This window comes from Sinocyclocheilus grahami, unplaced genomic scaffold (assembly GCF_001515645.1).
Source record: "Sinocyclocheilus grahami isolate Dianchi unplaced genomic scaffold, SAMN03320097.WGS_v1.1 scaffold655.1, whole genome shotgun sequence".
Taxonomy (NCBI): domain Eukaryota; kingdom Metazoa; phylum Chordata; class Actinopteri; order Cypriniformes; family Cyprinidae; genus Sinocyclocheilus; species Sinocyclocheilus grahami.
In genome coordinates this window covers 467,435-491,895 of record NW_015505834.1, presented here as the reverse complement: position 1 = coordinate 491,895, position 24,461 = coordinate 467,435, and the positions used below count along the sequence as shown (strand labels likewise).

Below are 24,461 nucleotides of genomic sequence, written 5' to 3'. Positions count from 1 at the left end.
CAAAGGTTGTGTGTCCAGTCAGGCTCAATGGTATTTTGGCCCAAATTCACCTGTAATTTGGTAGAAGCCAGTCAAGTTAGACAAATGCCAACATGGACAGGTTGCGTGACATGCCCTCATAAACAAAACCATGCAAGATGCAAGAAAATTTGACACAACATGAATAAACATGGTTTGTGCCGACCACAATATGTTTTGTGTGGTGAATTATTGGCTGCCTAGAGCATAAAACCAACAAAATTCAATTGACATTTAGAAACAAAACACTAGAAATATAAATACTGTTACTCATGCTTCTGCTATTGTTTATGCACTTTTAAAAAATGTCAATTTTTATAATCAGCCTGTCATATCAACAAATTTCAATGTTTGATTTAAAGGACATTTTTATTTCATTTTGTACAATGCTGTAAATAATTGTGTTACTGTGTTGATGTCCAGTGTAAAATCACGGTCCTGAAGCAAAACTAGAACCATTCATCTTTTCATGTCATATTCTGACTCAATACAGCTGTGTGAATGACATGTTTTTCTTTGAATCAGATAGTCGAGGTCTGAGAACGCCTCGACCGTGTTCCCCTGCACTGAAACACCCTGCCTGTGTGTCTTTCCAGCATGTTGGCTGTGATAACATCCTGGGCTCGGATGCCAAGGAGGACAGATGCCGTGTGTGCGGAGGGGACGGCAGTACGTGTGAGGTCACCGAAGGACTGTTCAATGATTCGCTGCCCAGAGGAGGTCAGGAGGTCACTGATTGTACACTCATCGTCAATAACACATATTCAATATCTTACCATTTCACCATTTCGTATGAGCTATTATGCATTGCCATGAGAATGTGTTAGACAGCCTACTAGGTAAGTACTGTAGTGTAAAACAAATACTGGAAGGTTTGATCACAGGCCGCATTGAACCATGAACTGGAGTGTTACTAAAGGCCCCCCATATACCTCAGGCGAAATCGAAGAATGAATTGGTGTGATGCAAAATCAGGCCAAACCGAAGGTCGTTTGGAGTTTGTTTCTGTACTTGGAAACAGCTTGCCAAAGCAAACTTTCCAGAAAAGTTCGCTCCGGCTGGTAAACCCGTTTGAACTACCATTGATCCGTAGCAATTACGCAATAGGTAGGTGTGGTCCACCTTGACGTGGAACGCCAGGTTTTTAACTTTGTTTTTGACATTGTTCATCTACTGTCCTCAGACGTTATATGTGCATGTATTTGCATTGGTATGACAATTCTCTGTAGATCCCACATTCTTGCATGCCACGATTGGTCGATTCTATACAATGCCTGCACGCTATCATTCAGACTGCTTTTCAAAAACTGCTTTTGAAAACCCTGGACATTTCACGTAATTTACAAATCCTGGCCAGGGCATGTCTGGGGGGGAAAAAAACACATATGGTCATGCTGCTTAAAAGCAATGTATTGTATAATGTGCTGTATAAATCAATGTGATGTACAACCATCCACATCACAATGATCAGACGCTTTCTTAACTGCTGTTTCTCACCGCTGTGTTTTTTGCTGTGTGTTTATTTTGTGATTGAGAACAAAGTGCACAGAACAGACTTGCATAAGTTACGTAATCAGATTACTTTTTTTCCCCCAAGTAACAAGTGAAGTAACATATTACTTTTAAATTTACAACTAGATATCTGAGTTACTTTTTCAGATAAGTAGTGCAAGTTACTTTGTTTCCCATTTTTTGTAGAGAGAAATTGGGAGTTAGGTGTAGAGCCACTTCCTAATTCATTTCACTTTTGGTGTGAAATGGCCTTTACAGTTGCTAAAAAATATAGCTTTTGGGTTATTTAAAAACAAATAAGCGAGCCCAGCCCAGGTGACAAAAAGTAACGTAATGCATTTAGCTACTTTTTGTGGAGTAATTCAATATTGTAATGCAATACTTTTAAAAGTAACTTTCCCGGTAACACTTTAGTATAGGGACCAATTCTCACTATTTACTAGTTGCTTATTAGCATGCCTATTATTAACATATTGACTGTTTATTAGTATTTATAAAGCACATATTCTGCATCCCTAATCCTACCCAAAACCTAAATTTAACAACTACCTTATTAACTATTAATAAGCAGCAAATTAGGAGTTTATTGAGGCAAAAGTTGTAGGTAATGGTTTGTTAATAGCAAGAATTGGACCTTAAAATAAAGTGTGACCATTTTCCTTAACACTGGCAGCACATATTTACATATTTTGGCATCAGGGTGTTCACTAACTTTAAACCGCTGCTTATGTGTATGGCAAACTTCTTTGTACCCCTAAGTGAAGAACGAAAAATAACGTTAAGATGTCCTGTCACCACTGGGCTTCGAGCGTATATCTAGGGCAACAGCCCCTACAGTCAGTGTCCATATTGCGTTGAATATCTGACATTTCTGAAGCTGTAAAATGATCGTAAAATACAATGTGGCGAAATCCACAAGCCACTGCTGAGCTGTATGAAAGAAGAGGAGCACCACGACCCATCTCTCCCTTCAGAATCCCATTCCAGAGAGCGCGCCGCACGCTTGCCAAACGCGACAAGTTTTTAATCGCTTTCCACTAGAGAAATCCCACTTGAAGAAAGCACAGCACAAGCGAGCGGAGGAACGCATTGTCTTTTTGGCAGTGGCTCTTGTCAGGGGGCCAATGGGGTGCTTTGGCCAAGCTCTACATTTTTCATGGAAATGCAGTGTTTTTTTTTTTCATCAGACAACCAATGATAAAGCTTTTGTTTTTGGGTCAAGAAACAAGTTGTCAAAATAGAAGTGGTAACACAATATACGAGTATTAATTGCATCATCCCGTGAGAGAATCAATAAAACTTGTAATATTGCACACGTTGTCGGGCCGCATCCAAAAGTATTCCCTGTAGTAAGGGACTGTTTTCTCCTTTTAAGGTATAGCTGGTAAATCATCTGAACCTTTAAAGGGGAGTTAAGGGTACGGTGTAGATTCTTCCCTTCTAATGAATTTGCTGTTGCTAAGTTAGTTAGATTTTCTTTGAACATGCTGGGATTCTGTTCAAATAGCTTACAAGAAACACTAGATGCAACTAATAAGAATTAGTCATTAAGGTTTAACGACGGGTTACAGATGAAGATGTTCTCGGAAGTAAAAATGCATGAAAAAGTTTCAAACAAAACTTTTGATTTTCTTTTTGGAATTACAGAGTTATGATTAGGAAACTACACAACTTAAATACAAAATATTTTCAAAAGCTTGTGATTAGATACTTAAAAAACTGTGTAAGATGTGACACTGAATGTGCATGCTGTAGTATAGGTGCTTTACCCTGTTGAAAAAAAACAGCATATGCTGGTTAGGTATGTTTTGATGCTGGTTTAAGCTGGTCCTTTGCTGGTTTATGCTGGTCCTTTGCTGGTTTAAGCTGGTCCTTTGCTGGTTTAAGCTGGTCCTTTGCTGGTTTATGCTGGTCCTTTGCTGGTTTAAGCTGGCCCTTTGCTGGTTTAAGCTGGTCCTTTGCTGGTTTATGCTGGTCCTTTGCCAGCACACGACCAGCATAAACCAGCAAAGGACCAGCTTAAACCAGCATCCCAGCGTCAAAACATACCTAACCAGCATATGCTGGTTTTTTCAACAGGGTACTCTCACAGAATGCTAATGCTAATTGAAGCACAGCATTCTAATTTAAGTGACACTAAAAATATAACAACTAAATACATATCTTGGGCTGACTAGTTGATTAGGTGACCATCATGACCTAAATATAATGGCATATAATGGTTTGTGGCACTCATGATGCTAAAATCATGCTCTAAAACAAGACGTACATGTATGTGCATTTACAGACAACTACAAATTGTGCTGTTATATGAGCGACATTCAACTTTTGCTTCATTTTCTAAACCAAATTGTGCATTTTGTAGGTTATATGGAGGTTGTCCAGATACCAAAAGGATCGGTTCATATTGAAATCAGGGAAGTGGCCGTGTCAAAAAACTACATCGGTGAGTGTTTGTATTTATCTTCTTGAAGCTTTGTTCATGAAGCCATACTGGGTAGAAAAGTGGTGAAATGGTTTGTTTTAGGCTTTGTTGTGGGTGTAAATCTGGATCAAGCTGACAGCCATCCTCGCTCTCATGTCTTATATTTGTTCATTGTCTTGATTTTGCCTTTTGTCTTTTCCCAACCGCAAGCTGATTAAAACCATAATGGTTCTCAGCCATGTAACTAATTAAAACAATCAAACAAGCCGGTCCAATTAAGTTGTTTTGAGTGCAAACATAAATATATGTAGTGTGAATGACAGCTTGTTGGGTTTTGTTGTCTATCATGATGATGTAGAGGTTTTTCTCGCCGTTTGAAAGGAAGATATGTTGTCTGATGTTCTAGCACAGCGGTGGCCAACGTTAGCGCCAAAGGGCTTGCGAGAAACGTTTTTAAGAAAATTGTAAAACACATTTAGTCTCCTTCAGACGTTCACATGCATGCCACATTTGTCAAATATAAACACATGGCCCTGTTTAAAGTGAGAATCTTTTGAAATGCCCTTGAGATCCCTAATGTCTGACAAATATTTGGCTAATAATGAAAGCAAGCTTGCAGAACTGGTTCATTTGGTGTTTAACATAAGTCAGTTCTTTTCATTTCTACCTGAAACAACTGTCTTCTTATCTTTGGTTGGTTTTGCCCAATGTGTCATATAACTGATAGTTTGAGGGCATACAATTCTATTATTTTCAGTTATTTCAGTTCAAAGAAGAACTCTTTCACGTATGGTGAAAGCTTATGCATTCATATCAAAACATGCCATGTCACTTTTAGTTAAAAGATTTGCAAGAACCAATTGCCATTTGGTATCATCGATCACTTACCCTGTTATGACACATCTTGACACACTATGTTTAAAAATGTGAATCTTTTTAAGCTATTAAATTTGACTTAAATGTATCTTTTCAGTCACTCATATACAAATCATACAATTTTTATATAGCTTTTTTGTCCCTTTTAGAGCTAGTCACTACTTTCATGCATGGAAAAGATCAATTTAAACATTCTGCCAAATTTCTTCTTTATTGTTCTATGGGGGAAATAAATTCATACTCGTCATTTATACTAAGCTACTACTAAATATTGTAGAAACTTAATTTGCTGTAAAGTTAGGGTGACCATACGTGCCATTTTCCCAGGACGCGTCCTGGCCAGGATTTCTATATTGCCTAAAATATCTAGGTTTTGGCTTTGTTTGCGTGTGCAGACCGATCGGTGTATGACATCAAAGTACCGTACAGACGGTTATGCTTTCGAAACGCTCTCGAAGTACTTTGATGTCAAACACTAATCGGTCTGAGCCGCACTGCTTTTAAGTCGAACACACCTAATATGTACACGTAATTGCATCACTTTGACCGTAGATCCCACCTTCTCACACGCCATGATTGGTCCATTATGTAAAATGCTTGCATGCTATTGGTCAAACTACTTTTCGATCATTACCTTCAGCAAGCATGAAAACAGGAAAACAAAGCCAAAACAAATCCTGGCCAGGACGCGTCCTGGGAAAATGGCACTTATGGTCACCCTATGTAAAGTTGCTTTGCAATGATTTGTATCGCGAAAAGCGCTATTCAAATAAACATTGAATTTTCTTTTTATTTAATTCGCAAATGATAGTGTGCTATCGATTTTAATACTTTAGCCAAATATTAGTACCGAGATAATATTTGGCTATTTGGAGCTGCCCAATGTGTAATAAAACATCCTAATCTTCAGTGTTAGTGTTTCCATTTGAAAGATTTATTAAAAGCACCATTCATTTCTTTGTTTGAAAAATACTTGCAGTACCTTTAAGAAAAATAAATGGTGTCTTTTTGAGCTGGAGTGAGTAAAAAAACATCTGGATTGTTCTTCCAAAATTTGGCCCCATCTGAATCAAGACAAGAGTGAATATTTTGAGGTGTGTTATGCTTTGAGATGAGATCTTTGTTTTGACAACTGAGCAGTTACGGGATTTGTAAGGAAGGCAGACTTTCACCTGAACTTGGTAAGTTAGATCTACAAGCTGCACAGCGTCTGAAAGCGAGAGTGAAAATTGCCCTTGACATCAGGAAGCCTGAGCTCCTCTGTAAGACGATGCTCATCATGTTGATGAATGACAGCGATGTCGTCACTCTCTCTGCTTGGCAGCATCTCGCTCGTGTCGGGTTATTAACTGGAGCTCTCGCTTGTCACAGCTTTGAAATCAGAGGGGGATGACTATTACATCAACGGAGCCTGGACCATCGACTGGCCCCGCAAATTTGACATCGCAGGAACAGCCTTCCACTACAAGAGGCCGACTGACGAACCCGAGTCGCTTGAAGCTTTAGGGGCCACCATTGAAAATTTGGTGGTTATGGTGAGTCGAACTTTATTTACTATGAAGGACACAGTAGTGTTTTTAGTGCTAGTCTTTTAGAAGTATATGTTGAATATGTGGCCTGCTCAACACTATGTAGGAAGAACACTTATGTGGGAAACCTGAGTTTGCATGTAGTAGTGAGTAGTGTATGTCCACTTTCTCTCTTCTACCTGTTTTTTTTCCTGTCTCTTCTCCACTTTCCTTTCAGTAAAAGTAACAAAAGTAATTAGTGACCTCATTACATTTTTATGTAAAATACATTTTATGTCATGGCTAGTGTTTTACAAATACATTCACTGCACGGTCACTGAATTTGTATGACAATTTTGCTTGTTTGTTAAAAGGCTCACGAAATTGTATATTTTATAAAACATTTAATGGCTAGTGTTTTAAAACATGTAAATTTGTTTGAAAGTTCATACCGTAATTATGCAATTGTTTGTTTAATCAGTTATTACATGTTAAAATGTAGAGTTTTTGAAAGTATATACTGTAGCAATTATTTGACAATGTTTTAGTATTTATTAGTTATCTACAGTGTTAATGTTTTAGGAAAATTTTATTTTTTACATTACGGGTGGTGTTACAACACAAAGTTATTTGAAAGTACATAACGTAAATATCCAGCAATGTTTGATTAATCAGTTATTAGTTGTTAAAACATGCAAAGTTGATTACTGTTGTTATTAGTTATCTAAAGTTTTTTGTAAAATGTAGTTTTACGTAATGGTTAGTGTTTTAAAACAAAAAGTTTGTAATTAACAAGTATTCAAAAATTGTTTGTTTGATCAGTTATTAGTTAAATCCCCTACATAATGAAATTATTTGTGACAGTGTTTGTTTAGTTAAAGTTGTTTGAAAACAGATAATGCAATTGTTTAATTAATTATTAGTAATCTAGAGTTTTACATTTTTACGTTTTGGCTAATGTTTTTAAAAATATGTAAAATCATTTAAGTACATAATCATATTTGTTTAAGAAGACTATTAAGAAGCTATTTCACTGAAGGTTTTACATAAAACACATTTTATGAGTTGTTTCATATGCAATATTCAAACATGTAACATGGCAACATTATCAAGTTTAATGTGTCTCTGTATATTTCATGCTATGGACATTTTTAAAATACATAACATAATTTACAAGAACAGAATGCAATGATATGTGTGACAGTTTTTAATTATATTAAAAAGTTTTTATTTTATTTTTTTTATTAAATGTTTTACATAATTGGACACAATTTACATTCTAGCTGCAACATAAAAATCATTTATTTAAAAATTAAGTCTATAGTTAAAGACAATTTCAAATTGGTGAAGGCTTTTACAGAACTATTCAGGCCTTACCCTTGAATTATTGTCAGACTATAAAATCTCACATAATCAAGTTGTCTTATAGTAAAGTCACAGTAGTGATACTGTAGAGGCTTGTGTTCTGAATGTGCAGTTTGAAACGGCTTGGCTCATTCTAAATAAAGTCCACATCTGTGTACAAACCTCACATGAACTCTGGCTAGCGGTCTCAGAGTTAACCGTTATATATGTTTTCACTAAAAACCTCTGTCTGGCCAAATGAGAGTGCTCATGTGCACATGCTTTAGCACGCGTGTGTGTGTTAATTCTGAAAAGCCCCGTCTCGGCAACCACAATGGCTTTCGCCTGGACAAAAGTGCTGGAAATACCAGGCCTGGTCGTAGCACCGCTGGAAAACATACAAGTGGCTAGTGCACCGCAAGCCATTCCATTGTGGCCCACACTGGTTAACATGGCTTTCCAATTTATAACACACACACAATTACAGCTCTCTGACTAAGTAATTCAGGAGTAAAGCTGATGTGATATGCTAAATATCTGCTCGTTCAAGCTGAACTGAGGTTGGGCTCATCCAAAAAATCTCCCCTTCTTAATGATTTGATTGCTCCGTTTCATGCATTTTTAAGACCTCAGTATTTGTCTTTCTGTCACCCATCCAAGACCAACTTCCTTTGCCAAAATCCTTGGGGCAAAAGACCATGGAGGTCTATAATACCTGGAGAAATTCCCATTCATCTCAATGACAGTTGCTTGGTTGGCGCATCCAGCCTCGGACGTACGCAACCCGCATCCATCTTTGCTCATGGACATATAAAATTTTTCTTCTTTGAACCAGTCAGGCTGGGAAATGACATCACGACAACACTGATTGGCTGATGCCACCAAAGAATGTGCACCGCCCCGCTATGAACAACTCTAAAATTCCATCTACTAGTAATATACTGAGATTTTGTGGCCGTCAGTCTGCTAATTGCCACAATTTAGAAAAAAAGTTAACCAGGTAGACAGAAAAGTAACCACAATCAATTTTTAATCTTTTCAGGTGCTACTACAGGAACAGAACTTGGGCATCCACTACAAGTTCAATGTGCCGATCCAGCGTACAGGAAGTGGGGACAATGAAGTGGGCTTCTCCTGGCACCATCTGCCCTGGTCTGAGTGCTCAGCAACATGCGGAGGAGGTAAGACAATCAATCATTCACATCCTTACTAAGAAAATGTGTTGTACCTATTGATCATTAGCCATGTTTCCATCCAAAGTTAGGAAATTAGCTTATGTGCAAAGTTTTCATTCCATGTGTTCAAGAGAACAAAATTGTCACTTCCTTGGAAACAGCTGCAAAGTATTGATAATAAAACTGAAAGTTGTTGCATCCTGTGGCTCTTTTTCACTAGGCCTACATAATAAATCAGGATGCCTGATGTTTGGGAATGCAGTCTTATAGGAGGTGATTATACTAAATAATTTTGATGATGGATTTTGGCTCAGGCATTTAAAAATGGTTAATGACGTAACGTTTGAGATGGTGTTTGATTAGTTATCCAGTTAACCAATCACATCATCTGCTGAGGCAAACTCGCATTACTTTTTTTGATGCGCATCAATGATTTTATTTAATAAATGTATTCCCATTGTAGTTTACTCGCATGATAAACAATGATCAGACTCAATCGAGCGCAAGTTTTTTATGCACATTTTTTAAATGTATGTGCATCCTGGGGGTCCATCAAGTGTTTTTATGTGATATACCAACATTTACATAAAAATAGATGAAAATGTGAAAAATAAGTGGACAGACAAAAGTATGTTCTTGATGGTGTCCCTGTCAGGCTTCATGACTAGCTAAAAGGGATAGTTCATCAAAAATGAAAATTCTGTCATCAGTGAGTCCAACACAAAAGTGTGCATTTGGAATAATTTACTGGTCGTTCTTTTCTGTTCAGTTACAGTGAACAAGAACTGAGCCTTTGAGCTTGAAAAAGGAGAGTTGATGAGAGAAGCAGCAAAGTCTGATTCTTGAATAATTGATCTTTTAAATGAATCAGTTCCATCCAGTTCACAAAACCATTTTGAATTGATTATAATTGATTATTCATTATGAATTGAACTGATCTGCTTCATAATTATCAGCGAATACCAACTGAAATTTTGGTTTGGGCTACATTAATACTTTCATGGTGCTGTACGTTTATGTTCTTTTTGAATCAAGAAAGCTCCTTTTGCTTTGCTATGGCTTTTTTTTGTGAACCGTATTGGACTGGAAATTAATTCTGGTGTTTTCAGCTGAGTCATCTATTTTTATTAGTAATAAAATCCAATAGAATGATAAAATGTGTATTTTATCTGGTCCATCAATTTGTACTGCTAATGTACAAGTTATGCAGTGAACAGAAAGGCTGCCTCTTATTTCAAAACCTGAATGTCGTAACCACATGTAAATGTGAGCCCTCACCTCAAATATGACCAGACTGTTCAGGCTGCCCCGAAATAAATGGCTTTCTTACAACAATAAATAGTTTTCCTCTCTGCTTTTTTAAAGTGTGGCCATTCAAAACATTCAAAATTCTTGTTATTTCACCAAAATATGCGAACATCGCAGGCTAGTCCACGGAGGGTTTTCTCCGGGCTCAGTGAACTCGACCTCATTTGTTGCTCAATTCATTTGAACACATTTTAGTTTATATGGAAATACCCCAGAGCAACACTTATGTCATTTGTGAAATTTTGTGTTATTAATACAACTCACGGCTGTTCTGTTGGCAAGCCACACAGGGAGTGTTTAAACATCGAGTGAACTGCCATAAAAATTCTGCAATATTCTTTTAAAAACGATTCTTGATTCACACCGCTACAGATGCTTGGACTTGATTGCTGCTTTTCTACGAACTCCCATTAAATTTCAATGTTGCCGTCTTATTATTTTGATCGTTATGTGCAACAACACTGATAACGGTCTTACATCATGAACTGATGTCATGAGATTTTACATTTACCCCCTAGTTTGCTTTCAGCGAATCAGGTCTCTTTTCTCGAAAGGGGTCATCGCACTCCCACTGGAGTATTTCATTATTTCGGTTACCCAGTCAAGAATGCCGTATTGGCAGCTATTAGTTCCACCTCACAAGGTGGCCTTGCGCATTAGCCAAGCTTGGCATAAACCAGCTTAACTGGAGGCTAATGTCTTTCCTTATGGGCCCCAAAGAGCCCCTGCACCAATGGCTCCTAGCGCCGAGTATATAGCGTAGCGCACTATTCTGCCATTACTGTGGTAAGGCTCACTTTTCAAAATCAAGAGCCAAAGAAAAGATTGGCTTCTCTGTAAAAGTCATTCACTAAGACACTCACTTCAACCGAGGCATTTACACACCTAGATATTATACTGAGGGAAAAATAATATGGCCTCCGTGCCACCATCCACACAGAGTGCTCTGCCAGCAAGTGGACCCCTAGAGAAGAGACAGAGAAGTAGTTTTACCTCAGGGATCGACGCCGACCACACAGCGCCTTGTGCGCGAGCTGCTGAAGTGTCGAAAACGATCTCCCAGCTGAGAGCACAAGGCAGATGAATGAAGTGGTGCTTTATTGTCTTTTTGCAGGCTCGCAGAAGCAGGAGGTGGTGTGTAAAAGACTGGACGACGATTCTGTGGTCCAAAACAGCTACTGCGACCCAGACGGCAAACCGCCAGGGAACCAGCGACCTTGCAACACCGAGCCGTGTCCTCCGGAGTGAGTATAGCAAATCTGAGGTGTAATTTGAATCTCAGTCTGAAAATTTGTGATTCATATCAGGAAAAAGGCAAAAATTATATATTAAACAATTAAAGTAGAGCCTGTTTATAACCATTACCACTACTGAAAAACAAAGCGAAAATATGATTAAAATTAGAAAATAATAATGTTCAAAAACTGTTCATGACAGTTTTCACATTTTCTATTAAACATTCCTTCTAAATTACTGCAATTTGAAAATGTATGATTTTCATTCTCATTCAGTCATTCTCATTTCGGTAATCTTCGGTGAAAAATAATCTGGACGATGATCATTTTTATTATTATATTAGTATCAATTAAATTCAGTATAATGAAAACGATCATCATACTTTCTTAAAATTGTACTTTAAAGGGATAGTTCACCCAAAAATTTAAATTCTGTCATTAATTAATTAATTATTTGATTACTCACCCTCGTGTCGTTCCAAGTCTGTAAAACCTTTGTACATCTTCGGAACACAAATTAAGATATTTTTGATGAAACCTGAGAGCTTTCTGACCCTCCATAAACGGCAATGCAACGGAAATATTCCAATAAGCAGAAACATAGTAAGGACATTATTAAAGTAGTCCATGTGATATCAACTGTAATTTTTCAAAGCTACAAGAGTACATCTTGTGTGCAAAGAAAACACAAATAATGACTTCATTCAACAATTCTCTTCCTGTCCTCCATCATTATCGAGAGTACCACAATGCATGAGCGTGCTGCTGCTGATGTAGAACACGCATGTGTTGATCCTTGCAATTCTGTCCACATTGAAAGTGAAAAATTCTGCACAACATGACAAAATTTCAACCAATCAGAAGATATTTGATGTAGAGTAATGAGTAGTGTAATTACGAACAAATGATATTTCACATGAAGCAGGGCTACCCTGCGTGACGCATCAAAATTTCACTTGTCATGGTCTCAGCTGGTTACGAGACTTAGATTTTAATGAAAAAGATTTATTGCATCACATCACGAGACTGTGTTACAGTATGCTAATGAGAAATAGGGTTTAACTATCAAGAAATTAATCTCATAGTGTAGAAAAAAAATCTTAATGGTTATAAAAACAAGCTTTATTTATTTATTACATACAAAATCAACTTTTATATATATAATTTTCTTTGAATACTGAGGTGAAATATATCTAATTTCCTACATAGACAGCAATGCAACGGAAATATTCCCATAAGCAGAAACATAGTAAGGACATTATTAAAGTAGTCCATGTGATATCAACTGTAATTTTTCAAAGCTACAAGAGTACATCTTGTGTGCAAAGAAAACACAAATAATGACTTCATTCAACAATTCTCTTCCTGTCCTCCATCATTATCGAGAGTACCACAATGCATGAGCGTGCTGCTGCTGATGTAGAACACGCATGTGTTGATCCTTGCAATTCTGTCCACATTGAAAGTGAAAAATTCTGCACAACATGACAAAATTTCAACCAATCAGAAGATATTTGATGTAGAGTAATGAGTAGTGTAATTACGAACAAATGATATTTCACATGAAGCAGGGCTACCCTGCGTGACGCATCAAAATTTCACTTGTCATGGTCTCAGCTGGTTACGAGACTTAGATTTTAATGAAAAAGATTTATTGCATCACATCACGAGACTGTGTTACAGTATGCTAATGAGAAATAGGGTTTAACTATCAAGAAATTAATCTCATAGTGTAGAAAAAAAATCTTAATGGTTATAAAAACAAGCTTTATTTATTTATTACATACAAAATCAACTTTTATATATATAATTTTCTTTGAATACTGAGGTGAAATATATCTAATTTCCTAAACATGTGGCTTATACTCAAGGTTTTGCTCTCTTTGCCAGCCTAGGATGAATTGTATTCCGTTTTGATGAGCCTTATCAAAATAGCACATAGCTGCCCAGAAATAAAAAACGCAAAGTGCCACAATCCGTAATGTTTAATTTGTCTTTATGGCATAAAGAGCCTCTTTGAAGACAACTTAAAAACTAAGATTTATTTCTTCATATGTTGCCTATTTTCATTTGGACTTTGGTGCCAAAATCCTAAAGGCGTCCAAAAAAAGTATGAGTGATCACCTGCGTTTAATTGTATTGGCTAGCAGAGTTTATGAACCCTCAAGGGACAATATCCATAAACGTGTGGAGTATGCGTGTGTGCGGCGGCCAGATGCACTTAGCACTCATTTTCAATGGGGCGAGCAGCTGAGCAAAGTTCACTTGTGTCTGCAAATTTTAAATTGGAAGGAGGAATTAAATGGTTTTGGCCTCTGCGCTCCTGCATCTTGCCAGTGGAGGGTTTAGTGAACCTGAACCCCAAGATGGGCATCGCTAATAACATCATCTTAAATCTATTTCCATCTCCACCTGATGTCAGAGGAATGCAGTCTCTGGCCCAGAAAGGGTCATGATGGTCATTCGAGAACACCCTGTTGTTTTTGGGGAGGTAATTCTCTCTAATGATCTTGCAGATAATGACAGTTTATATTTCATTAATAATTTATGTCCAACTTTAATTTTATTTTACTTGTAGTGTTTCATAAGACACATCGTCCATTGCTTTATCAGAGCATCGCCAAGAGAATGCAAACAAACCGCACGGAACTTAATTCAGCTGTAACAAATGATAAAAAGTCAGACGTTTATATAAAAATGCCTGTATTCCACAGCCCAGCTAAAAGTGTTGAACTCATTTTGCCAAAAATGAAGACAAATTGAACGCAAATTTGGAATTGTTGTTGCCATTGTGTGGAGTTCGCAACCCGTTGAACGTTAACAATGTGTATTTGCAGGGTCCAAAACTAAATGAGAGTGCAAATATGGTTTTGGCGAGTAAATAAAATGGCGTTTCAGGCCATTCATGCCAGAAGTTTGTTTTCCCGGTAATTCCAGACTGCCATGTGGCGAGACATTATTTGCGTTAAGCGCCTGAAAATAATATATAAAAATCAAAATCTTGATGGTTTTATTCAAGGTTTGTATATGATGCTGGAAGTGTGGAACAGTCACTGCTTAGGAGAATCTATTTATTTATTACTATTTGTAATAAGGGCAACAAAAATATATTTTGATGAAATAATGCATATACAGTTCTGTGGTTGGTAATAAATATTTGTGGATGGAGAATTTTCTTTTTGTGAAAAAAGTCAGAAAGATGTTTTAATGTTTTGTCTCTCACGCTCATCAATGCTTCATTTATTTGACAAAAAATACAGTAAAATTGTAATATTGTGAAATAGTATTTAGTAGAAATAGTAGGTTTTTTTTGGGGGGGGGGGATTCTTTGATGAAAATAAATATCAAAAGTATTTTTTTTTTTGGTAAAAAAGTCCTAAAATCTTATTGACTCCAAACTTTTTTTATATGCTATGCATATTTCACCAAATAAGTATTTTATAATGCAGAATACAGTTCTGTGGTTGTTAGGAATTATTTATGGATGGAGAATTTCCATTTTTTGCATCAAAAGGTACATTTTGGACCCCATTTATTTGTGTTTCAGGTGGTTTATCGGTGACTGGTCAGAATGTGGGAAGACCTGTGATGGAGGCGTCCGAACACGCACTGTTTTGTGTATCCGTAAAATCGGACCCGCCGAGGAGGAGACCCTGGAGGACAACCACTGTCTGACCCATCGGCCAATAGAACAAGAGTCCTGCAACAATCAGTCCTGTCCGCCCCAGTGGGTGACGCTGGACTGGTCTGAGGTGACTCGATGTGTTTTTATGTATTTGTATTTCCTCTAGAATGCCTGGTAATCTTCTTGTTTTAATATTGTTGTGTTTTTGTTTATAGTGCACCCCAAAGTGTGGCCCTGGCTTCAAGCAGCCAGTGACGTGTGTTTCCGTGAGTGACAGCGAGTATAACAGCTCAAGAGTGTGTAGTGGTAGTAATATCATCCAGATTGTTTGAAGTTTATCTCTGCAGTAGACAAGGTTTTCTGTCAATGCCAAGAATATGTTTTAAAAAAGACAAAACGCATCACTCTCAGACAGATCTTGTGGTTTCTCTTTTTAAAATAATGTTACGATCATAATAACTGTGGTGGCTTTTAATAATTTTTTTTTAAAAATGCCACAAACAAAAGATAGACAGGTAGTATTCAATAAGGGAAAAAATGTAGGGCAGAATATGATCTTATCCTTCAGGAATTGATTTCTGCATTTTTCTTTGTTTCCCTTGACTTGGCTTTTGGATTCATTGCAGAAAATAACGTCTGTGCCCAAACAAATGTTTATGACACATTTTAGTTATTGTGATGATCTTCAACAACTAAATTTTAAAGATTAAATACTATCAGCAAACGTCGGTTGGAGTACTGTTATCACTAGAATATCACACTCCTCTCAGCCAATCAGATTCGAGGACCGGAAAGAACTGTTGTATATAATATATAATATAATATAATATACATTTAGTCATTTAGCAGACGCTTTTATCCAAAGCGACTTACAAATGAGAACAAAGGAAGCAATCAAAATCAACAAAAGAGCAATAATATACAAGTGCTATAACAAGTCTCAGTTAGCTTAACGCAGTACACGTAGCAAGGGTTTTTTAAATAATATAATAAATAAAAAGAAAACAGATAGAATAGAAAAAGAATAGAGCAAGCTAGTGTTAGAGGTCTTTTTTGCTTTTGTTAATTGTATAAAAAATGAAAAGAAAACAGATAGAATACAAAAAGATTAGAAAGCAGATGTTTTTGTATTTTTTTGTATTATTTTATTTTTTTTAAAGAAAACAAGCAGCAAATGAATAAAGTGCAAGTCTAAAAGGGACAAGTGTTTTTTTTTTAAAGGGGTCATATGATGCGATTTAAATTTTTCCTTTCTCTTTGGAGTGTTACAAGCTCTTGGTGCATAAAGAAGATCTGTAAAGTTGCAAAGACTAAAGTCTCAAATCCAAAGAGATATTTTTTATAAAAGTTCAGAGTCAACCACGCCTACCTAAAACACCTCGTTCTAACACGCCTCCACATGTCTACATCACTATGTGGGAAGATTTGCATAACGCCGCCCAAATGTTCACGCAAAGAAAGTATAATCCGTAATTATGTCCCCACTGGATGCAACAAATTTCTTTTTTATAATGGGTTTTAATGTTTTTGTTTTGTCGCTCCGGTCGGACAAGGCATCACAATATGGTAAGGGACGTAACATTTCCGTCACACGCTTGAGGTATTCGGCCAATCACAACACACTGGATAGCTGGCCAATCAGAGCACACCTCGCTTTTCAGACCGATGCTTGCAGAACGCAAGCTTCTAGAGGGCACATAAGTCTGAAGTAATGAATTTAGGTAAAGGAGTGATATAAACCATCAATATTGGCTTCATGTAAAATTCTACACCACTTATAAGTGATAATGAAGGTTACAAAATTAACAATAATTTTATGATCTGAAAAATATATTAAACTAACAAAAGTCCAGATTTTTCCATCTACCTGAATGAAGCTACAACTACTGTAGTACAAGTTTCGCCATCCTATGATTCCTGCAGTGAACTGGGACTCTCATAATGGAGAGGCTGTTGAAGGGAGCCGTGGGCCAAAAGGTCACTGGTTCAAATCCCACTTAAGGCCCTCACTGACATATGCCGTCTGTCAGGGGCTAGCACTCTAATAAAGTCTGTTTAATTTAAAGGGGATGAAATGGGAAGGCTGCTGGAAACTCATCTGAGATGTCTGCACTCCCAGTCCCGTGAGGGGTCCTTCACTGTGGGTCTTACACGTGTTTATGACTAAATCCACATCAGATCCTTGTCTTGGCATGCGACGTCAGCGTTTCTGTGGCATTCACATTAGGCGCTACAGCAGAGTGACTAATGAGCGAAATTTGTGTGTATTGGGTTGCAAGGCAACTCATTAGTTTTTCCATTGAATCACTGAGCTACATCATGGTAAGAGACTACTGGAATACATCTCAGTTTCACTTCAGACAGACGCAATTTACTCCCTCCAGCAACGTCGAGACCTCTAATGTAGAACAGCTGACAGTAGTCAGAGATTCAATTAAACTATTACAATGACATTCCGCAAGTAGCTCTCGCTCCTTAGTTTTGGAGCACTGATTTTGGGCCAGAATTCACAAGCTTGCCATAGACCGCCTGATACACACTGCACACAAACATGCCAAGTGCAGACTAAAATCATTTATACCAGTCTGATTGGTTTGGCTTCTACACAATGGAATCTATGCACACTACAATCTGAGCGCCAAACGAGTTTCCGATACAGAATTCTCCCATAGAAAACTGGTAGTAAACTCTTTCTGTAATATTCCTAATAACTGTCGATCACAACTAATTATATTGTATATTATATATATATATATATATACACACACACTGTATCAGCAACTGTAGTGTATGCAACATTTTAGTAATGAGTTTTAAAACTTTAAATACTTTTAGTGTGAAGGTAGATCATATTAGTATTGCTTTGTCTTGTAACTTCCTCAAGATTTAATTTTGCGCATATTTTTTCTCACAATTTCCATACACTGCACTGCACTGGAAGTTCCGGTGACCACTGAGTGCCACTAAATGCAGAAGCAATCATCTATAGAGTGCATTTATAGAAGTCAACATGTTTTTATAATTATAAGAAATAACCAGTTGCTAAATTTCCCTGTGGTTCTGGCATTGAGAGGTCAAGAGAGAGAGATTTTTGTTTGCACTACTCGGTAGAAAGTAAGAGATATCCTTGAGCACACCTTAATATTCAACCTTATTTCAGAATTGAATTTTATTTCAGATTTGCTTGCCCCTAAATACTCTGTAAATCAAACTAACTGTTGTTGGTAACCATTGTTGAACCTCTTCCTGTTTAAGTCAATGGTTCTTGGCTAGAATAGGTTGCAAAGTGGACAAGACGTCCACTAGGTGAAGTCTAACTTAATTGGCTCATTATGGCAAAGTGGCTCGAAAGATATTAACCTGGGGTTTGCTTATTCATACATGTTGTCTCATATTTCAACTCAGATATGCTCTTCACTAATTGTTGTACCATTTAAAAAAACTGATTTTATTATTGTATTAATTTATTAATAGAAATAGAAAGAGACAATAATGTAGAATGTTAATATCAGTATCTGTTGTAATATCTCTGCATCCCCAGTTATGACGTATGTACTGTAATAGAGGCTGTACTAAAGGCTCGCCATGTGTTTTTGCAGTGCTCTGCTCAATGTGGACTAGGGCAGCAGATGAGGATGGTTCAGTGTCTGTCATATACGGGACAGCCCTCCACCGAATGTCCAGAGTCACTACGGCCAAACATCATGCAGCAGTGTGAAAGCAAATGTGACGCTATACCCATCTCCGGTGGCGACGGTAAGTCAATCACTCTTCCGCTAATCCTGTGGCTTATGAGCGTTTCGTATGAGCTGCATCTGGCTTTGATCACGGTGTTGACATTTACAAAGTTTGTGGCCTCTGCGTTCAATTTTGAATTAACAAAGGATTATATTGTTCTGTTCTTGCCTGTTATTAACTACCTCAGTTTGAAATCGAGACACTATTTAGGCGATCCTGGATTCAATAAAACGTCCATGACCCTCACGAGATGGATCCCTATTCAGATTCCTTCACTGGGGAAGCAGCGTTAGATTATCTCTCCTAATGGACCCTAATAGGATTAGTTGTATCCTAATCAACAGCAGTGACAGAATGTCTACTTTCATTGTCGTCAGCCATGACAGTTTAAAGAGCCTAATAAGGAAGACATATTAATTGAGGTAGGGCCAGTTAGCACCATCAGCACACTGCCACACTAATGCAGATGGCAGTCTGCCCGCGCCGTGAATCAGGTCGCTCTCTTTTTACGCTTAGATGCTGTAATTACCATAAGAGGCTTGTGTCCAGGCCCTGAGTCATGGCCTCTTGAAGGAGAACTCAGAGTTTTGGCTTTTACACAAAGGAAGTCTATTAGCTTTCCAGTGCTGCAGGGTCATGCAAGATTCTGTCCTTGTCCTACAGAATCCCCCTTGGACCCGAAAATAACTTTTAATTGGTACTCTATTCAGTGCCTGTTTAGAAATCCCACAGAATCACCTTTTCATGTAAATGTAAATACGACATTTAATATCTTTTGACTGTTTGACAGATACAGGCACGTATTTGTTATGGTTTCCCCAACAGCATAGTGTCACATTTGCGATTTTAGAACAATTAGTGGAGGAACTATCAAGCTGCTAGATTCAATTCAGATTTCACACCTAACCACAGAAATACCCTTGCTAACCGACTGTCCTTCATATTTACTCAAATGTAGGGCCCTATGATTATTGCAATGTGGAAAACATGGACAGAATCGCGGAATCCAGTCATAAAAATGGTATAATGTGGAATGTCACGGAATTTGCCAAATTTTGTATGAACCAAAAGTAGGTCAGTATACTTAAAATGCGATATGGACTAGTGTCTGTGAATATTAAGCTGCAAAAATACAATTTAAATACGAATCCTGCATGTTCTGCATGTCTTTGTGTGAATGAATGGAGCTGACGCGCGGTTTCATATACTACACACATACTCAAGCGTGCGTGATCCTCGCAGTGTATTTAGTCTCTGCCGCCTAAATATAAGAATACATGAACATGTGAACATAATCTCTAAAACTGCTCTGAGAGTCACTTAACAAGCATTTTACCATTTCTTTTGAGTAAACAGAAACTTAAAAGGGTTAGTTCACCCAAAAATAAAAATTCTGTCATTAATTGCTCACCCTCAAGTCGTTCCAAACCCGTAAGACCTTTGTTCATCTTCGGAACACAAATTAAGATATTTTTGATGGAATCTGAGAGCTCTCTGACCCTCCAATGTAGCAAGTACATCGGTAAAATAGTCCATGTGACATCAGGGGTTCAACCGTAATTTTACGAAGCTACGAGAATACTTTTTGTGTGCAAAGAAAACAATAATAACATAATTTAGTCAACAATTCTTCTCCCCAAGTTACCATCTTACACCATTTTGGAGAACACCCCAGAACGTAATCAACGTAATCAGCGTTGATTACATTCAGTAGGCAGCGCACACTGATTACGTTGATTATGTTCTGGGGTACTCTCCAAAAGCTCTCCAGCTAACCTGCTACCTTCCCGCACGAAATGTGTTTGTTTTACTACAAATATCATGGTTAAACTATTGTTAGTGTAGCAAAACCATGGCTAATTTGTGGTTACCATGATCTACCCTGTTGAAAAAAACAGTATATGCTGGTTAGGTATGCTTTGAAGCTAGATTTATGGAATTTGCCAAATTTTGTATGAACCAAAAGTAGGTCAGTATACTTAAAATGCGATATGGACTAGTGTCTGTGAATATTAAGCTGCAAAAATACAATTTAAATACGAATCCTGCATGTTCTGCATGTCTTTGTGTGAATGAATGGAGCTGACGCGCGGTTTCATATACTACACACATACTCAAGCGTGCGTGATCCTCGCAGTGTATTTAGTCTCTGCCGCCTAAATATAAGAATACATGAACATGTGAACATAATCTCTAAAACTGCTCTGAGAGTCACTTAACAAGCATTTTACCATTTCTTTTGAGTAAACAGAAACTTAAAAGGGTTAGTTCACCCAAAAATAAAAATTCTGTCATTAATTGCTCACCCTCAAGTCGTTCCAAACCCGTAAGACCTTTGTTCATCTTCGGAACACAAATTAAGATATTTTTGATGGAATCTGAGAGCTCTCTGACCCTCCAATGTAGCAAGTACATCGGTAAAATAGTCCATGTGACATCAGGGGTTCAACCGTAATTTTACGAAGCTACGAGAATACTTTTTGTGTGCAAAGAAAACAATAATAACATAATTTAGTCAACAATTCTTCTCCCCAAGTTACCATCTTACACCATTTTGGAGAACACCCCAGAACACGTACAACGTAATCAGCGTTGATTACATTCAGTAGGCAGCGCACACTGATTACGTTGATTATGTTCTGGGGTACTCTCCAAAAGCTCTCCAGCTAACCTGCTACCTTCCCGCACGAAATTTGTTTGTTTTACTACAAATATCATGGTTAAACTATTGTTAGTGTAGCAAAACCATGGCTAATTTGTGGTTACCATGATCTACCCTGTTGAAAAAAACAGTATATGCTGGTTAGGTATGTTTTGAAGCATGGCTACTGGTTTAAGCTGGTCATGTACTGGTTTAAGATGGTTGTTTGCTGGTCCTAAGCTGGTCCTGAGCAGGAGCTAGTTGCTTAGGACCACCTTAGGACCAGCGCATGACCAGCTAAGAACCATCTTAAACCAGCTCATGACCAGCTTAATCCAGTTCAAACCAGCAGCCATGCTTCAAAACATACCTAACCAGCATATGCTGGCTTTTTCAACTGGGCAACTATATTAACCATGTTTTTTTTTTTTGTAGTAAAACCGTGGTTAACTTCTGTAAGGATTAGCATATTTATCATTCTAATTATCCTTCTTGCTTAGTGTATCAGCAATTTACTACACTACTACTACTACTTATTTGTGCTATTTACTATGTGTAGCTACCTCTGCTACAAAAGGATTACTGGAAAGGCTAATAACTGGATTAACAAGAAGAAGATACTGTAATAGGGATAGAATCTTACACAACAAAAATTATTAGTGGAAATGTGTCATGTTGCATCTGATTAGGACAACATGAGTAATGAGGTTGGGACAGACAGGAAATAAACATTAGCACAGGCCAGGTTGTAAAACATCCACCTGACACTGTACCAACATTCAGTGTCATTACAAGCATGACAGGACAGTGAGATTTATATGGAAGTTGACATATTTTAAGTCTTTCCATTGCTGCTCCCTTTTACTAGCATATGAAAACTTGAGCCGCTCACCCATGCACTAGCCGCGTTTCCACTGTCGGGGCAAAAGCGGGCGTGCTAGTGCGTGCCAGGGCCAGTCGCGTTTCCACTATCACTTCCGGGGCTTGATCGTGCCTCGTCGGTGCTTCCTCAGATTTTTTGGCTTGACGAAAACTTTGGGCCAAAGCAGGCCAGCTGGGGCTAGAGGAGTGGTTATGAACAAAGGCGGAGTTTCTCCGTGTCTGGAGAGCTTCAGCGCCACGGATCATTTCATAAAGTTAAGAGCTATAACACCAGCATTAAAGACTTTTAAAATCATTTTAGTTCAAAACTCACTTTCACACAGCAGCGAGTGTTTGAAATAACTTGATCTGATGTGGATTATGATCACCGTACAAGGCAGAAATATTTATAAGCAATGCAAAAGACTATGCATGCTAGCCATTAACGTGACCATAGTAAACATGGTAAATATGACCGCTTGAAGAAATCAGACGTCAGCTTTTTATTCTCTATCACAATCGTGTATTTATTTAGTAACATATTTTATCTGTCATAAGTCTCATCTCGAGAGTTTAGCTCCGCGTATGTCATAAAAATATAATAATGGTTTTTGTTCGGGAGCTTTTATAAAATATAGAAATGATCATTCTTTCGAAATGTGATGTATATAACTGTGACTACAAATAAACAGAAACAGACTCGACTGAATAAGTAGGTAGGCTATGTTCATACCGCTTTATTTCTGTGTGACTAATTTTCAATCCTGATAAATTAATTCATTATGATCAACGGCCGCTTTTATCATGTTCGTTTTGTGATCGCGCAAGTTCCAGTGACTTATTTCTTATTAGTTTTCTGATAACTTCTTTGTTGGTGAAATGATGGGGTTGCGTGACGTTGTTTAGAGGTGTGTAAAGGGTGGGTTTTATTGAAGCACTGGCTCGCACTGGCCCCTACAGTGGAAAAGCGGCTACTGATTACCACCTTGATTCACCCAAAAGATGGTCCTCCAAACATGCTTTTCAACAATGATGATACGAGTAAAACTTTCTTCAATGTAGTCAATATAGAAACTCAAAAAACTAGTTGAATTACTTTAAGCTTGTTCGTTTTCAAAGTAGCTGGTGTTTATTCCAATGAAGAGCTCATGAGAGATTTAAGAGAGAGAGCTGGGCCCAGTTGTAGTTCCAGCAGTCTCTGGGTTCTGATCAAAGTCCTGAGTCACTGTTCCACACAAACTTGCCTATCATATAATTGGATAGTTCAACCAAAATTAAAAGTCTGTCATGATTTACTTGCCTTCATGTCATTCTAAACTCATCTGACTCATTTTTCTTAATGATACCTTTATTCTGATTTCAGAGCTTGACAGTCCCAACGCAAATTAATATTTTGTTCCACTAGAGCAAAAAAAGTTATATGAGGGTGATGGCAGACTTTTCATTTCAGGGTGAACTATCTCTTTAACAAGCTTTCAAGTTTCCCCTTTGTGGTTCCCCAGTATCAACCACTTACTCCTTCACGTATCCTTTCTCATTCCACCTTTTTTCTCTTCCCCTAGAGTGCAAAGACGTAAATAAGGTGGCATATTGCCCATTGGTGCTGAAGTTCAAGTTCTGCAGCCGTGCGTACTTCAGACAGATGTGCTGCAAGACGTGCCAAGGACACTGACCCCATGGAGAGAAGCAGAGACAGATGCTGCAACGAGGAAAGAGAGAGAAAACTGGCAGAGAGAAAAGTCAATGCTGGGCACAGAAGAAAGAAGCCTCTCTCTCTCGCTAATCAACACACACACAACTGCTTTTAGCCCTGTGGAACCCAAACCACTGCTCAGCACTGCGCTGACACCTGTTTTATTTTCACTTCTGTGAAGTGGGAATGTATAAAATGATCATTATTGTTGTTATTTTTATAATAATAATAATAATTGCTATTGGTTATTATTATTATCAATGTCTTTCTGTTGTTATAATCCAAAGTGCTGGACACAACACTCACAGAAGTAGCACAGCAGAGGTTTACTTCAAGGCACCCACATAAGGGAGTTCGGGACATTGGTATAACCCTGGGTCTTGCATACACACTCCTAACATGGTTCTGTTGGCAACATTACATTCAGGAACATTCAAACCAACAATGATTGCTTACACTGGCAGCATCGGATCGATTGGAAGTAATTTGTTTTGAATAAGAG

The 24,461-nt window shown here is 37.7% G+C and overlaps 1 protein-coding gene across 1 annotated transcript in view; it reads left to right on the top strand.

The window, feature by feature from the left end:
• Positions 1-24,161, top strand: part of LOC107558663 (A disintegrin and metalloproteinase with thrombospondin motifs 6-like) — an 82,616-nt gene extending 58,455 nt beyond the window's left edge. Inside the window, exons 17-26 of the mRNA XM_016242321.1 lie at positions 615-738; positions 3,896-3,976; positions 6,203-6,366; positions 8,726-8,864; positions 11,281-11,410; positions 14,949-15,153; positions 15,242-15,352; positions 17,625-17,705; positions 18,626-18,782; positions 23,829-24,161. Of these exons, the coding sequence (XP_016097807.1) occupies positions 615-738; positions 3,896-3,976; positions 6,203-6,366; positions 8,726-8,864; positions 11,281-11,410; positions 14,949-15,153; positions 15,242-15,352; positions 17,625-17,705; positions 18,626-18,782; positions 23,829-23,938 (1,302 nt within the window). The 3' untranslated portion in view covers positions 23,939-24,161. The remainder of the gene's footprint in view (positions 1-614; positions 739-3,895; positions 3,977-6,202; positions 6,367-8,725; positions 8,865-11,280; positions 11,411-14,948; positions 15,154-15,241; positions 15,353-17,624; positions 17,706-18,625; positions 18,783-23,828) is intronic.
• Positions 24,162-24,461: the final 300 nt, after the last annotated feature.